This window comes from Loxodonta africana, chromosome 13 (assembly GCF_030014295.1).
Source record: "Loxodonta africana isolate mLoxAfr1 chromosome 13, mLoxAfr1.hap2, whole genome shotgun sequence".
NCBI classification, from domain to species: Eukaryota; Metazoa; Chordata; class Mammalia; order Proboscidea; family Elephantidae; genus Loxodonta; species Loxodonta africana.
The window spans coordinates 43,539,451-43,554,964 of NC_087354.1; the positions used below are offsets into that span (position 1 = coordinate 43,539,451).

General features: G+C 52.8%; 1 protein-coding gene across 3 annotated transcripts in view; it reads left to right on the forward strand.

Moving 5' to 3' along the window:
• PKM (pyruvate kinase M1/2) overlaps window positions 1-11,353 on the forward strand; it is a 31,823-nt gene extending 20,470 nt beyond the window's left edge. For 2 of the 3 annotated variants that reach the window (XM_010593729.3, XM_064267318.1), the window contains exons 4-11: window positions 807-938; window positions 1,544-1,730; window positions 2,317-2,587; window positions 3,524-3,674; window positions 3,879-4,031; window positions 7,444-7,610; window positions 9,710-9,891; window positions 10,614-11,353. In XM_010593729.3, coding sequence (XP_010592031.1) covers window positions 807-938; window positions 1,544-1,730; window positions 2,317-2,587; window positions 3,524-3,674; window positions 3,879-4,031; window positions 7,444-7,610; window positions 9,710-9,891; window positions 10,614-10,720 — 1,350 coding nt within the window. In that variant the 3' untranslated portion in view covers window positions 10,721-11,353. Of the gene's footprint in view, window positions 1-806; window positions 939-1,543; window positions 1,731-2,316; window positions 2,588-3,523; window positions 3,675-3,878; window positions 4,032-6,879; window positions 7,047-7,443; window positions 7,611-9,709; window positions 9,892-10,613 lie in introns of all 3 variants that reach the window. The other variant, XM_023552889.2, reaches the window with a different exon arrangement.
• Window positions 11,354-15,514: the final 4,161 nt, after the last annotated feature.

Here is a 15,514-nt window from a genome sequence, read left to right on the forward strand (position 1 = left end):
CTTTCAACATCTTATCTTGGCCTTGAGTCATTTTTTAATCAAACAGTAGTGGCAAATGAAAGAGAAAGGGTTTCAGAGAGAAGATTGAAGCTAGGATTTTCTGCAAGTGAGGAACAGCAAAGGAAAGCTCAGAGAAAGTTGTATGACCACCTTTCCCTACCACTTCCCTCTCTACTCTGCCTCTAGAAAGCAGTTGTGAAAACTGGGTTTGCATGACCTTACCAATGAGTTATTTAGCTTGGATCACTGTTAGAATAAGTAAACAACTGAGTGTGATTTGTAGTTGTACTCAGTAGAGAAAAAGCTCTCAGAATGGCCATATCTACCCGAATCTGACACTGATTGCCAGAGCAGTATTATCCAAACACAAAACGGTCCTAGATCTTTTACCCCAGTTGTCTGCTTTATTTGCCCAAAGTATTTGATGAGTCATAGGGAAAAAAAACCACTGAAGCCACACCAGCTTCCTTTCTGCTCAGATGTGTTTATACCTACCCCTTCAATGGTTTTTGGTGGTAATATTTGGAAAAGTTGCTGAGATTTTTCTTTAGGGGTGAGTTACTGCAGTGGTAGAAGTGAGTTTAAGCTGAAGAGGTTAAAATAAGCACATAGAAGGTGCTTGGTGAATGGATGGTGCTGAGGCCAGATGGTGATGTGTGTTTGGTGTCTTAGGTACCGGGACGGTCTAGAACATCCAGAGGCCTTGCCTAAGTGATCCACTCTGGTGGATTTGATTTTCCCGTGTGTTGTGTATCCTATCTCTGTGGACCCTGGTGTGCGACTTACCATCTTTCCTTTTTCCTTAGTACCATGCAGAGACTATTAAGAACGTGCGCACAGCCACGGAAAGCTTTGCTTCTGACCCCATTCTCTACCGGCCGGTTGCTGTGGCCCTGGACACTAAAGGACCTGAGATCCGAACTGGGCTTATCAAGGGCGTGAGTGTTCTGGGGAGAAGGGCTCGGGAAGGGGCAGGAGGCAGTGGGCGTCAGAGTGTCTCCTCAGCAGTCTCTACCCTGGACGCCATTTTCTTCAGAGTTTAGGTCTACAAATCAGGGAGGGTTTTATTCATCACTGTAAAAAATGTAGATTTGATCTACTTTGCCAAGACATGGCACAACAAAAGAACCCTTTTTATTCTAAAAGCCTACGTACAAATCTCTTAAGTTTTGGGAGTGATTTCCGCATATCTTTTGCCCTACCATTAAATGGAAACCCTGGTGGCATGGTGGTTAAGAGCTACGGCTGCTAACCAGAAGGTTGGCGGTTCGAATCTCCCAGGCATTCCTTGGAAACCCAATGGGGCAGTTCTACTCTGTCCTATAGGGTCACACTGAATAGCATAGCTGAAACATTGTAGCTTTTTTTCTTCCCTTGGGTTATTATTCTCTTAAGAGAATAAGGGCATTTATTCACAACAAAGAAGCTTTGTATATTTAACCGAGATTCGAACACTGTTCCCTAGAGGAAAGGATGATTCCATTTTTGCCAGTAGGGCCTGGTTTCTGTGGTTTAGACTCACGGCTCATTCTCTTTTCCTTAGAGCGGCACCGCTGAGGTGGAGCTGAAGAAGGGAGCCACTCTCAAGATCACTTTGGATAATGCGTACATGGAAAAGTGTGACGAGAATATCCTGTGGCTGGACTACAAGAACATTTGCAAAGTGGTGGAAGTGGGCAGCAAGGTCTACGTGGATGACGGTCTTATCTCTCTGCAGGTGAAGCAGAAAGGTGTGTACAAGAGTCAGGGTCTGATTTTCTAAAACCATCACCCATCTCTAAAACTCAAAGAAGAGAGGAAGCTTGGTTGGCTGGCACCCAGATTGGGTCTATGTATTTTTAGGAATTCCTCATAACACACGGTCCTCAAAAACAAACTTAATCTCATTCTTGCTGGCTATGGAGAACGTAGGAGAAGATGTCTTTTTTATTCTTCCTCACTACTTTTTGACTCTGCTTCCTTCCTCCTTACCTCAGTGTAACATGGACAGGACTCCAGTGTGCCTGGGAATGATGGCTAATATTTAAATGTCAGGCACTATTCTAGGCATGTTATAGGACAATTCATTCAAATTTTAAATATTTATGAGTAGATATTATCCCTCTTTATAAATGAGGAAACTGAGGCACGAAGTGGTTAACTGGCTTGCCCAAGGTTACCCAGTTGGGATTTGAAGTCTGGAAATAACGGTTCCAGAGCCCACGACATGCTACTTCCCAGTTCTCTATCCTGGCAGCCTGCTTCCTGGTTCTTAGCTTCCTGTTTAGCAGATGTGCCCTCATTGTTCTGTTTTCTTACCTACTCTGCTTTATACAGGTGCTGACTTCCTGGTGACGGAGGTGGAAAATGGTGGCTTCTTGGGCAGCAAGAAGGGTGTGAACCTCCCTGGGGCTGCTGTGGACCTGCCCGCAGTGTCGGAAAAGGACATCCAGGATCTGAAGTTTGGGGTAGAGCAGGACGTGGATATGGTGTTTGCGTCTTTTATTCGCAAGGCAGCTGATGTCCATGAAGTCAGGAAGGTTCTGGGAGAGAAAGGCAAGAACATCAAGATAATCAGCAAAATCGAGAATCACGAGGGAGTCAGAAGGTGAGTTACCCCTGTCCTAGCCCAGAAGGGGCTCTTGTGCCTCTCACTTGAGAGCCCCATGGACGCTTATGGCTTCCGTGCCTTCACTTAGAAAGTGGCAGTTGCTGTGATGGTCTGACTGGATCTGGGTGGTCCATTCCGCTCCCCAGAGGAAGGCTTGCAGTTCTTCTCCAGCTCAGCTTGATCACCTCCTAATTGCTCACAAGGTGGGGCCAAATGAGTATGGCCAGCTTGGTGACATCTGTTCCTCTTTGGCCTCCTACTAGAAACACAATTGGGCCCTGCTAAAAACTCAGACCTGCCCTTGTGGTTTAGGAGTGTGCTTGGGGAGAATGGGAGGAGCAGTACCATGTAGCCACTATTGTGACTTGGTAATTCTTGGTGTAGGTATCTTTCATACCACATGAGCTGTGAGTCTTCCCTCTATCATCCTGATAGATGCACCTCATGGGTGCTTTCTGACCTTAGCCTCAGGCCAAAGTCACAAGTCCTCCTGTCCTCAGCAGGTTGGAGGGGGTCACCTCAAAGGGCAGCCGTTAAGTGTCCTTGGCTAGGTGAGGCCATGGACCCTTGGGACAGGGAGCAAGCAGCAGGCCTTGGATGTGCAGACTGAGGAGTAGAGATGGCAGAGAAACACCATGAAAGGACCTCATAAGATGCAGATGAAGAAATGAGGTGTCTCCCCATCCCTTTCCTTCCCCAGTGAACTGTCAGTATTGGTGCTGTAGACACCCAGCAGTTAGGACCTGTTGGCCCACTTCATCCAGAAGGACTAAGGTAGCTGGTATGCCCCACTAGCTCCATGTACCCATAGTGACTGCTAGGGATGGCTGTCCTGGTGTGAAGGCATCTAAGTCGGGAGTCCCAGGAAAGCTTCCTCTATATCGTCGTGGCCCTCATTCAATATAACCTCTTCTCTCCCACCTTCCCTGTCAGGTTTGATGAGATTCTGGAGGCCAGCGATGGGATCATGGTGGCTCGTGGCGATCTGGGCATTGAGATTCCTGCAGAGAAGGTCTTCCTCGCTCAGAAGATGATGATTGGGCGGTGCAACCGAGCTGGGAAACCTGTGATCTGTGCCACACAGGCACGTGCATCTCCCCTCGCTCACATGTGCACACTCACATGCTTGGAGGCTACTTGGTCCCTTCCCGTAGACCCTGCCGCGCATAGCACACTCCCCTCTCCTCCCACACACCTACACTAAGCCACGGTCTGCACATACATCCTATCCAGGGGATCTCTGAAGACAGCCCAGGCCGAGTCTCACGAATGCTCTGTCCCCCCACAGATGCTGGAGAGCATGATCAAGAAGCCCCGCCCCACCCGGGCTGAGGGCAGCGATGTGGCCAATGCAGTCCTGGATGGAGCAGACTGCATCATGCTGTCCGGAGAAACGGCCAAAGGGGACTACCCACTGGAGGCTGTGCGCATGCAGCACCTGGTGAGTTGACAGAGCTGTCCCATCTCAGGGCTTCAGGCGGGGTTGGGGGTGGGGAAACATGCTCCTGGCACAGAGGCACACCTAGACTTCTGTCCGCTTACCAGTAGTCTTTCGTTATCCTCGAAGTCACGGTAACCAGAGTGAAGGGGCATGTGCTGGAGGAGTGGGAGACCAGTAGACAACTCTTGTTCTCCTCTGCCTTCCCTGACCACACCCCCTTTCCTATTTCTTTCTGCTCTGGGGCCTTCCTTCTTCACTGGACATTGCATAGTGTTGCTAGGAGCTTAACTTTCACTCTGGCTTCAAGGTTGTCAATTGTTCCTTTGGCTTCAGTCCTGGTATACCTGTGCAGTCAAAGTGCCTTGTACCTCTTCCTTCTGGGTAGTCCAGAGCGCCGAAACGTCTCTGCTCTGTTCTGAAAAGAGCCAAGGGCTCCTTTTCCCAGCTGTTCTCTATATTTGGCTTCCAGTTTGATTCCCCACCTATTGCACAGACAGGTGCTCCCCTACAGGTGCCTCTGTGGGCCTGCACCAGAGGCTGTTGCCTGTGCTGAGCTGACTGAGCTGGCTTTGCATGGTGCCTGTAGCAGGGCCTGCTTTGCTGTGCCATTGGGATGCAGCTGCTACACTCACCTGAGACCAAAAGGTAGGGTTTAAGTGACTTGACAGCAAGTCCACTAGTAGAGACAGGTGGAAAGGTGGTTGATCCTGGCAGGCCCTGGAGTGAGAACACCTGGAGGAGTCCTGGTAGCAACTTTCTCCCCCACGGTATGTCCTGCTGCCTGGTTACTTGTGCCTGGTAAAATGAGTTCTGTAAACGAACCTTCTCACAGTAGCCTAGGGTATAGTTCAGTGAACTTGCCTTTTATGCTGCTAGGGCTGTTCCTTAACCTTCCTATTCCCTTTCCAGCCAACAGAGGAACTTCACACCCTTTGTATGTTCCCCCAAGCCCCCCATATTTAAAACACCCCCCCCCAAAAAAACTACAGACTAGGCATCTTCCTTTTCTTCTCTGCATTCTGTGTGCACAATTATTGGGCTTAAACTGCTTTCAGAATAGACATGTTATTTTATTACACACTTTTTAGTGGTGAACTGAATTCATACTTGACTGAAGACGCCTTCTGGGCTGTCCTTGGCCCCCTTGGTGGATTTTCCCATTTGAAATCAGTGGAGACTGTCCTTCTCCTGGTCCTGGTTGATGAGTCACACTGTGTGACACCATTGCAGTTCTGATCCTCAGGAGCTCTTGGTTCATGCTCCTGGCTGCCCGCATGGTGAGAAAGTGCTTTTTCTGGCCCAGTAGACGGTGGACTTCGAGCAAGTCACCTCTAGAATAGCTGCCTTTATGGGTCTCTCTACATGGCCTTTCTCTCTCAACTGCCTTACCAAGCTGTGTGGCCTCGTGGCTTTGGAGGGTGGGCGGGTGCTGACCTTGACTTAATTTACTGAACCATTAAGCCAAGTAGACTGTATGTATTGTTTGATAAGTCACCTAACTACTCTTTGCCTGACTATAAAATGGATTAGATCAGGACCTGTAGTGGGGTAAGAGACTTAAGATTCAGGGCCCTAGGCTCTGAGTTGCACATCCTTTCTGCCATACCCCAGTGTTTCCTATGGACAGACAGACACCTTAGAGAGAGCTTTAGGCTTGGGTGCATGGCACTGCTCAGAAGATCAAGTCGTAGGGTGTGGGCCAGGTTGCAGCTGCCTCTCCAGGTGGCACAGCTTCTGCCATCCATGTCACCAGTTAACACTAGCCAGAGCTTCTCCTCTTAACTGTTCACTGCTTTCTCCTGTGTCTAAATTTGATGCAGTTAATGACCCGTAAGTAAAGGCTAGGCAGTAGCAGGTATGGTTCCATTTCCTGTGTGTTTCTATGTCCCCTGTCCTTAGGCTGCACGCATTCTGTTCTTCTTGCAGACAGAAAACCTTTAACCTAACAAATCCTGCCACATATCTCCTGTACTGTCAAATAAATGAGATGGCATTACTGATTCTTCCCTTGCCCGTCATTCTCTAAGGTTCTGGAAATCACATTATAATCCTCTAGAGCTTAAACTTTCTTTCTAATTCTTGGTGTTATCTGAGCAGGTAGATTGTAAATAACTCAATGGCTTTCTCAGGCTTGAGAGAATCCTCAGACTGTTTAATCATTCGATTTTAATCAATTGTCTCATTAAACTAATCCGCATGCTTCCACAGGCATCTGCCTCTTCACATGGCTGTTCAATGTGCCCCTCGTAAGTTAGCCCAAGTTCTCCAGCCTTCTATTCAGAGCCCAGTTAAGCCATGTGGCTTTGGCTTTGTCTGATCCCAGATTTCCGGGGCTGCTCAGTCAGTTACCGTGGCAGGCCATTGGAAAGGCTTGTCAGCATCCGTGTCTGAAGCCAGGCAGGAAGCCCTGTGGTAACCAGCAGCCATGTGAGGAGGGAGGGCCTGTTCCTTCCTGTAAGCTGTGTCATGAGGCAGCATGGACAAGCCCTCTGCCAGGGAGTGGCGTGGGTCTCGCCTAGGCATGTTTCCATGCCAAGGTGCCAGAACCTTCTGCCCCACGTCTCCCTCCACTCCCACCCCTCAGAAAAATGCTCCCAGAGTGGAGCTTCTCCAATCAAAAACCAATTTTCCCTGTATTGGAGGACTTGAAATTCTCCCCACCTCCCTGTGCAGTCCGGCTTTTACCAACCTGCCTCTTTGCTTCGACGTGAAGGACAAATTTAGCCAATTAACCTAAGATTACCTTCCTCTCTGATTAATTCCCCGTTCTGTCTTTCCATGTGTTGTCTCTTGTTTTTTTTCCTCCTTCCTCCCTCTTCCTTGCCCTCCCCGCCCCCAAACCTTACAGATAGCTCGTGAGGCTGAGGCAGCCATGTTCCACCGCAAGCTGTTTGAAGAACTTGTGCGAGCCTCAAGTCACTCCACAGACCTTATGGAAGCCATGGCCATGGGCAGCGTGGAGGCTTCTTATAAGTGTTTAGCGGCAGCTTTGATAGTTCTGACGGAGTCTGGCAGGTAGGGCCCTGAGGGCAGGTAACATCGTACAGGATAACCAGCCTCTTGCTCCGGCTGCTGGAGGAGAAGACAGCCAGGGTCAAGCCCTGTGCTTAGGCCCTTGGCTCAGAACCTTTTTTTCTCACCTGCAGGAAGACAGCCAGGGATGTCATGACAGGGCAGGACCGGAGGGTCCTTTGGTATGATAGGCACATTGGGTATCACAGGCACCTGGTGAAGGATGGGTCCCTGTGAGTCTTGTTCTTGCTCTGTGATTGGCGTCCTCTTGACCTTTGGACCAAAGGCTCTATCTCTCACCAACTGTCTGTGTGCCTTTTCCCCTTCCTCCCCCATTCCGACAAAGCTCTGACAAAGCTCTGTCCCCCTCTCGTCCCTCTGGACGATGTTGCTCCCCTAGATTGCCCGTGAGGCAGAGGCTGCCATCTACCACTTGCAATTGTTTGAGGAGCTCCGCCGCCTGGCGCCCATTACCAGCGACCCCACAGAAGCCGCCGCCGTGGGCGCCGTGGAGGCCTCGTTCAAGTGCTGCAGTGGGGCCATTATCGTCCTCACCAAGTCTGGCAGGTAGGAGGCGGCAGCAGCTCCCTGGGGATGCCCTGCTCAGTGGCCCCTTTCCTTGGGGGTCCCTGGAGCAGTGCATTGAACATTGTTCAGATGGTGCTGAGCCAAGGTAAGAGCCTACTGCCCGCCACCTGGACCCTGCAGGGCAGGAGCTCCCTGAGCTGGAAGGTTCTAGGCAGCAGCCACAAGGTGTGGCTGGATCACTTGGATCCAAAGCCAGTTTATACCTTCACGGTGAACTAGAGACTCATTGCATAACAACCGATAGGCTGATGACAAATGGTCTTTTGATATTTAAGAGGTCGTTCTCTAAAAAGGAGCCCTCATGGGGCAGTGGTTAAAGCACTCGACTGCCAACCAAAAGTTCGGTAATTCAAAAACACCATCCACTCTGTGGGAGAAAGATGTGGCAGTTTGCTTCCGTAGAGATTTACTGCTTTGGAAACCCCTATGGGGTCGCTATCTGTCAGAATTGACTTCGAGGCAGTGGGCTCGGTCCTCTAAAATAGTAGAAGGCAACCAATTTTAACTTCTTCCAGTTATAATGTGCTCTTTAAACATTACGACATGCTCTTGGAATATGAATGCTGTTGGCGTGACTTGCTGTTCCCCCGTTGTGGTGTACCAATCCCCATCTGTCTTTGAACCCCAAAGACAAGTGGGTTCCAGCCCAGGAAAGGTCACCGATTGTCTTGCTGGCATTTTGTCTGAGGACTGCCCTGCCTGTGCTTGGCTCGATGTCTGGCCTCAGACTTGGGATTCCTGCCTAGCCTAGTGCCTGGCCTCAGACTTGGAACCGCTGTCTACTAGCTGGGTGCCTGGCCTCAGACTTGGAACCCCTGTCTACTAGCTGGGTGCCTGGCCTCAGACTTGGAACCTCTGCCTAGCTCCGGACAGAGTTACGTCTTTCACTCTCAGCCCTGCCTGCAGGAGGAGGATAGAGAGGATGACGGGCAGTCACTGTGCTGAGGAGCAGCAGGCAGGCTGTCAGCAGATTTCAGCAACAGAAGGGCTCAGCCTCCCGTTTCGGATAAACCGTTCCAACCATTAGGGTTGACCTTTGTAAAAAGGTACAACCTTTGCTATTTGGCTATTTTTAGCTCCAGTCTTCTGGGATTTTGCTCTCAGCTGGTCCTGACTTCAGCAGCTGCTTCCCTCTGAAGGCCTTGTATGAAGGGCAGGCCTTGAGCAGGGCAGTCTTCACTGTGACTCAGCTTAAGTTTCCCTGACACCTGTTGAGTATCCTCATAGTATGCCCTCTAGGGCCCAGTTCCTTCTGCAGGCCTTTCCCTAACTGCTGAGAGGCCAGGGGCACACATCTGCCATGACCACTGCACAATGTCCCAGGAAGCACCTGGCGTATAGAGTCTCAGAGGGGCCCCCTGCCTTCCAGAGGAGGCTCAGTGGGCCAGAGCAGCTCCCACATCAACACTTTCACCTCCTGTTCTTGCCTCCTGAGTAGCACCCAGACTTCTAAGTCTCATTTGGATACTCAGGTTTGGCTCTGGAGCTTTAGTGCTTATTTGCTGGGACTCTTTCAAGGATTTGGGGGCAGTGTGGTGGCAAGAGGACACAGCAGTAGGGAAGGCGTAAACTGTTGATTCTCAGGAGGCTGGTCCGCCCTGCTCCTGTACTTTGCAGATGTCAAGAGTCAGGTGCTATTCACGTGCTGCTTGGGTTGTAGCTGTTGCTGGCAGCAAGAGGCATGGGTGCTGGTGATGTTGGGCCAGGGCAGCCATCCTGTGCCATAACGGAAAAGTTTAGGGGGGGAGGGGTTCTAACCATGGGCCATGTAGGGTAAGTAGGTAAGACTGACTATAGAGGGTCAGGATGATCCTGGAGCCATGGCCTGCTGGGAGGGGCGGAGGGCAAGTGAGTAGCTTAACTGTGAAGGTAAGTTGAATGCTGTAGAAGATACAGGATTAGAGGCTATCCTAGGGAGCCTAGGAGGCAGGTGTTCGAGTGGCCAGAGCCTTCAGGCCGGCACGATGGCCTGGGTTAAAGAGTGGGCTTTTGCTAAAGCAAAGCTGTTAGGCCCTGAGGTGCTTCCAGGGAGGCTCCTGGGACATCCTTTAATGGTCTTTCCCTGTCCCCCATCCCAGGTCTGCTCACCAGGTGGCCAGGTACCGCCCCCGCGCCCCCATCATTGCTGTGACCCGGAACCACCAGACAGCTCGTCAGGCCCACCTGTACCGCGGTATCTTCCCTGTGCTGTGTAAGGACCCGGTCCAGGAGGCCTGGGCCGAGGATGTGGACCTCCGGGTGAACCTGGCCATGAATGTTGGTACGTGCCTGGGAACAAGGGCTAGAACCTGGAGGGGTGTGGGTGCTTGGGGCACTGGCCTCACTGGGACCCTGGAATTTTAGGGAATGGAGGGGGGAACATGCAGCCCTTGGGGAGCAAGAGCCCTAACTGGCTACCCCTCGCCCTCACTGAATTCTCTGAATTCTCCTTCCCACCTCCTGAAGTCCTGGGCTAAGCCCAGGAGGGGAGAGGGGCCTTTGAGTTGCTGGGCTAGCAGGTCTGTCCCTCTCCTCACTCTCTGAGCCCAAAGCAAGAGATCCTGATGAACTCTGTTCTTTGGCATCTGCTTGTTGCTTGGGTTCTTATAAAATTGGCCAGAGCTTCTGTACTATGGGGTTGCTCACACACTCAGATTATATGCGGATGTGGCCTTTGTCCCTGTATAAGTGCACGATGCCATGGGATGGCAGGAAACAGATAACTGGAAACAGATAACTCTGACCTTGGTCAAGGCCCTCTACCCCCTAGGGGATAAATGAATGATGTCCAAAGGTCCCTGCCAACTCTGACATCTGCGTGATAAGGAAATCCCAGGGCCAGTCTCATCCCCTTTGCCTGGGCTGTGAGGCTGGTGCCACCTTGTGGTTTGAGGAAGTAATGATCAGCCAGCACTGTGCACCCCCTTGTGGCACAATTGCCCAGATGATGCTGTACCTGCCTGTCTTGGCTTTTACTCACTGACCTCTCTTCTGTTCCTCTAGGCAAAGCCCGGGGCTTCTTTAAGACTGGAGATGTGGTCATCGTGCTGACCGGATGGCGCCCTGGCTCCGGCTTCACCAACACCATGCGTGTAGTGCCTGTGCCGTGATGGGGCCTGGAGCCCCTCCTTCAGCCCCCGTCCCATCCCCTACCCAAACCTATCTATTAGGCCAGCAACGCTTGTAGTGCTCATTCAGGGGCTGTAGTGTGGCAGTGGTGGGCTGGGACACCAGGAAAGAAAGATGAAAGTCTCTGGTGACACATGACTGCTTTAAGACCCTGCTCAGGTCGGGTAGCCCAGAGCCTGGCTGCCCATCACGTGGCTCCACACAAGCAAGGGAAGAATGAGGGGTGCAGGACTGGAGGCCCCGAGCTTATTTAATGCAAGAGGTCAACAACTCTTCTTTGTGTACTTTGTTCAGTTCCTGTAGAAAATGGCTGCCCAGTGAGCGCTCAGCCCTGGCCTGGGGCCAGGAGACAGCAAGAACAGGGGCCTCTGGGCATGGGCAGTGGTTCTAGTGTAGGCAGACTGGCCCTGGCCCTTACTTGCTTCCCCAGCCCCTCGGCCTCCCTGACTCCCACCTCGTTTGTGCATCGGGCACTTGTGTTTCCTGCGCTCTACTCCGCAGTCGCTGCAGACAAACACTCCACCCTCTACCTTTCACTTGCCCCACTACTGCAGCCACCTCCAAGCCTGTTGCTATAGAGCCTACCTGTATGTCAATAAACAACAGCTGAAGCACCTGTTTCCTCTCTCTTCTGCTGGGGAGGTTAAACCCTGCACTCCGAGCAGGGCCAAAACGGCGAGAACCTTGAGCCTGGTGGTGGGTGTTACAGCAGCATTGGTCAGGCTGCCTGCCTTCTCTAGGGTGCGGGGTGCTGGAAAAGCATCAGCGGACTTCCTTGGGGGTATAGGTTACCCCTTCAGTCCCCGGGGAGGTGGGATACCTGTCTCTAAAAGCTTTGCAGGTAGGGAAAATTTATTTGGCTTATTTGGACAGAAGATAGGAGGAAGGCAGGGCAGTGGGCCCTCCTGATGGATAAACCCAGGAGTGAGGTAACCCTCGCCCTGCCCCTCAGTCTGCCTGCAGCAGAGGTCTTCTAAGGGAGCTGGGGGGACACTGAGTCAGGATTCTGCTTCCAGAAGTGGATCTGGGCTCCCTTTGGGGCCGTCCCCTTATGGTGCAGCATGACCGGTGTGGTGGGAGAGGGTTGGGCGTAGAACCAAATCTGGCCTGTGGCTTTCCTCCTGCTGACCACTCCATGGGACCAAAATGCTACCTGGTTGTGGGGGGGGGGTGGGTAGGAGGCAAGTACAGGGATAGGACCTTTGGTCCCATTCTCAAGGCCCAACTGGGTCCAGTTCTTTGTCACATCCTGCAGTCACTGAGCTCCCTTCTGACGTTTGCCGACTTGTGAGCTCTGGCACTCTGGTCCCTCTGTAGACGCCTCCGAAAGCCTTTTGTCCTGGAGAGCCTGAGAAGTTTCCAGTCGTGGGCGAAGTGCTCTGAGAGCATTCTGGCTCCCAGCCTTTCAGTCACGGGCTTTCTGAGTGCTGTTCAAAATCCCCTTTGGTGTTCCCTTTGAGGGTCAGCAAGAAAGGGGAAGACCCTCAACGGGAGGGATTGACACAGTGACTTCAATGATGGGCTCAAGCATAGCAACGATTCTGAGGATGGCAAGACCCCCAGTGTTCTGTTGTACGTAGGTCGCTATGAGTCGGAACCGACTGGAGGCACCTAACAACGGCAACAACTCCACCTCATTTCTCTGGTGTGGAGAAAAATTGAAACCTACCCGATGTTGGGAGGGGCTCGAGGAGGGTGGGAATAGGTTACTGCAGAGGGGTCCGAGCAAGACCACGAGGACAGCAGAGAAGAGTCTGGAGGGGGACTGGTGGGGAGGTGCAGACCCAGGTCCTGGCCTCCGGGGGTTTCCAGTCGGAGGCACCGATGGGTGGGATCTGGGCGGTCTGGAGGGGGAGGAAAGGCCAGCGGGCCGGGCCTGTCCCGCCCGAGCAGCCAATGGGCGGGCGGAGGCGGGCGCTCGCGGGCGGGCCGGCGGGGTCGCCGGGCGCTCTGTCGGGGCGCTCCGGAGGCGCTGCGATGACCGCTCTGAGCCGGAGCGAGGCTGCGGAGGGGGACAGGTAAGGGGGCTGCTGCCGGAGGGCCCGACTGGGTCCCGGAGGCGCCGCCAGCTGCCGCTACCGGGCGGGGCAGGGCTGCGCCTCGGCGTCTGTGCCCGCCGGGCAGGCACTTCCCGGCCGCCGGAATGCGGGCCCCGGGCCAGGGCTTCGCTGCGCGGCCTGGGCTCCCGGGCCTCGAGGGGCCGGGATGTCCGGGCTGAGCCCGTGGCTCGGTGCGACGAGCCCGCACCTGGGGGCAGAGGGACGTTCCAGGTGGCATCGGGGAAGCGGAGGGCACGCTCCTTGGGACGACTCCCATGGTCCGCCCCTGCCATTGCTGTTCATTCATTCACGTATTCATTCATTCATTTCCCAGTTAGATCTACCCCCAGTCCTGACACCCCGCTCCCCAAAGGCTGGCACTTCCTTGCCGCCCCGGAGGGGTCAGCCCCTCTCCTTACCGCCGGGTCTGCACTTGTGGGGGCCAGCCGCTGCCTGGGAGGCGACGCAGAGCTGTCCCAGCACTACTCAGCCGCACCCCGCGCCAGGCCGGTCCCTGTCGGGCGGGCTGGGGCCGGTCCTCCAGCCTGGAAATCTGGTCCAAAGTCGCCCTGGGTGGAAGGAAGGCTCTCGCAGCTGGGAAAGGGGCAAGGAGGCAGGGCAAGCGGAAGGTGGCGTTGCAGGCAACATCGAGAACTGTGGCCTCTTTGAGACCTTGGGGCCCTGGTGGTGGGATTATTTGGGGGAAGACACAGCCCATGCATAAGGCGGCATGGTTCCCGCCCCTGGCCACATCCACAGTCTGAGCTCTGGAGGGCAGCCGGGCAGCCCTAGCCAGGTACCGCTGGGGCAGGTGGGGTGAACGCGTCAGCCCTGTGCCCAAATCAGCCCTGGATGTGGGGCTGGCGGGAGGCTTAGGGGGCTCCCTCTGCCCTATCCTGAAAGGGGCCAGTGGGCTCTGACCAGCTGTCCTTTGCCCTTTTTTGCTTTGCTTGCCCCCTCCCTCACTACCTCATGATTGCTCAAGAGTCCCTGAACTTGCAGGGTCAGGCCCCTGGGGAATGAGAGGGTGCCCTGAAAACCTCATCACAGCTCCAGCTGGCTCTAAAGTAGGCCTCCTTTCATAGCAAAGATTTATGGGGTTGGGAGGAGAGATGGATTAGAGGGTGTCCCACTCATCCTGCAGTGGTGGGCCAGGCTGGCTGAAAGGAGGGCTCCCGTGAACTGTCCCTCCACAGCATGCCAGCACACACCGAGGTTGGAGGTTACAGCTTGACAGGCCAGGTGAAGCAGTGGCATCGAGGCAGCCTCAGGCAGCCTCTTCCGGGGACAAATGGGCAGGTCCAGAGGCCAAAACTGACAGAGGGTGAGCTGAGCTTCCGAGAGAGTTTCTGCTGGGGCCGAATTGAAGTTCTCCTTCCTGACTTCCCCTGGGTGCAAATTTCTAAATAGCCCAGAGACAACAGCTTGGGGCCTCTCCTCCATTATTCACGCCTTAACGCTGCTGGTTGCCTTCAAATTTTGGAGCTTAGGTAAGTCCTCAACACCTACGTGTGGACCAGAGAGACCTGTGAGCTAACTCTGCTGCTAGGATGCGCCTAGGACCCTTTGAGGTTGAGGTCGGCAGTACTTGGCATAGGCTTATGCTAGCCAGCCTCCCTGAAGCTCTTCCATGAGCTGCTGAGCTCTTAGCTCATTCTTCAGTGGCTCCACCCAGTCCTTAAGCTGCTGCATTGGCCCTTGAAATGCCACGTACCTTATTTATCAGTCCAGCCTGAAGAGCCTCACTCTGGGAATCAGAAGTGAGTTCTGGGTCTCACACTGCTACTATTTTGCTGTGGCTTGGGGTAAGTCACTTTCCCTCCCTGTGCCTGCTTTGCCATCAAAGGATAAGGAGATTAGCCTGTAGGCACCCTTCTCAAGGCCATTGCTCAGTGATTTTGCTAACTAGTGTGTTTCCCCCCTGATTTCTGAAGGTTTTTAAAATTTTTTTCCTATAATTTCTCCTTTGCTCTAACTACCCATGGAAAGTAAATGAAATTAAGACCGGCGTAGCATTTAGTGTCCAGTGTTTAAGGCTGAACACCAGGAAATAATTTGCTTTTCTCCTTTCCTGAGACATGAACATAGTTCCCCTGACATTCTGCAGCCATCTCTGTCGCTAAGTGTAATTGTGGCATGACGTCAGCCTTGGCCACTGTGCAGCTATTCACCTGGGCTACAGGGCATCAGTATCACCACCTGTTATCACCAACCTTTGAAACTTTGATTAATCCCCTAGCTGTTTACTCATGTAGGAAAGAGAGGAGAGTGGGAAAGCAGAAACCCCTGGGAATGAAGCTTCCTGTGGAGTTGAGAAGTCACAGCCTCCTCCAGGTATCCCTGCCTGCTACAGCACAGATTCCAAAAGGAAGACATTGTTTCCAAGAATATCCATCTTTATAGGACAAGCTGTTTCCTCTCTCCTCTTCCCCACCACAACTACACATTTATATTAGTTTAGAAATGCTTGGTCATATTTTAGGACTAAGGTGCCCATTGGTTAAGCACTCAGCTGCTAACCAGAAGGTCAGGGATCCACATCTACCAACAGCTCCGAGAGAGAAAAGACCTGGCAATCTGCTCCCGTAGATTACACCCTGAGAAACCCTGAAGCAGTTCTACTCTGTCCTATAGGGTTGCTATGAGTCAGAATTCACTTGACAGCACACAACAGCAACAACAGCAATTTAGGACTAAGAAGCCCTGGTGGTACAATGATTAAGTGCTCAGCTAGTC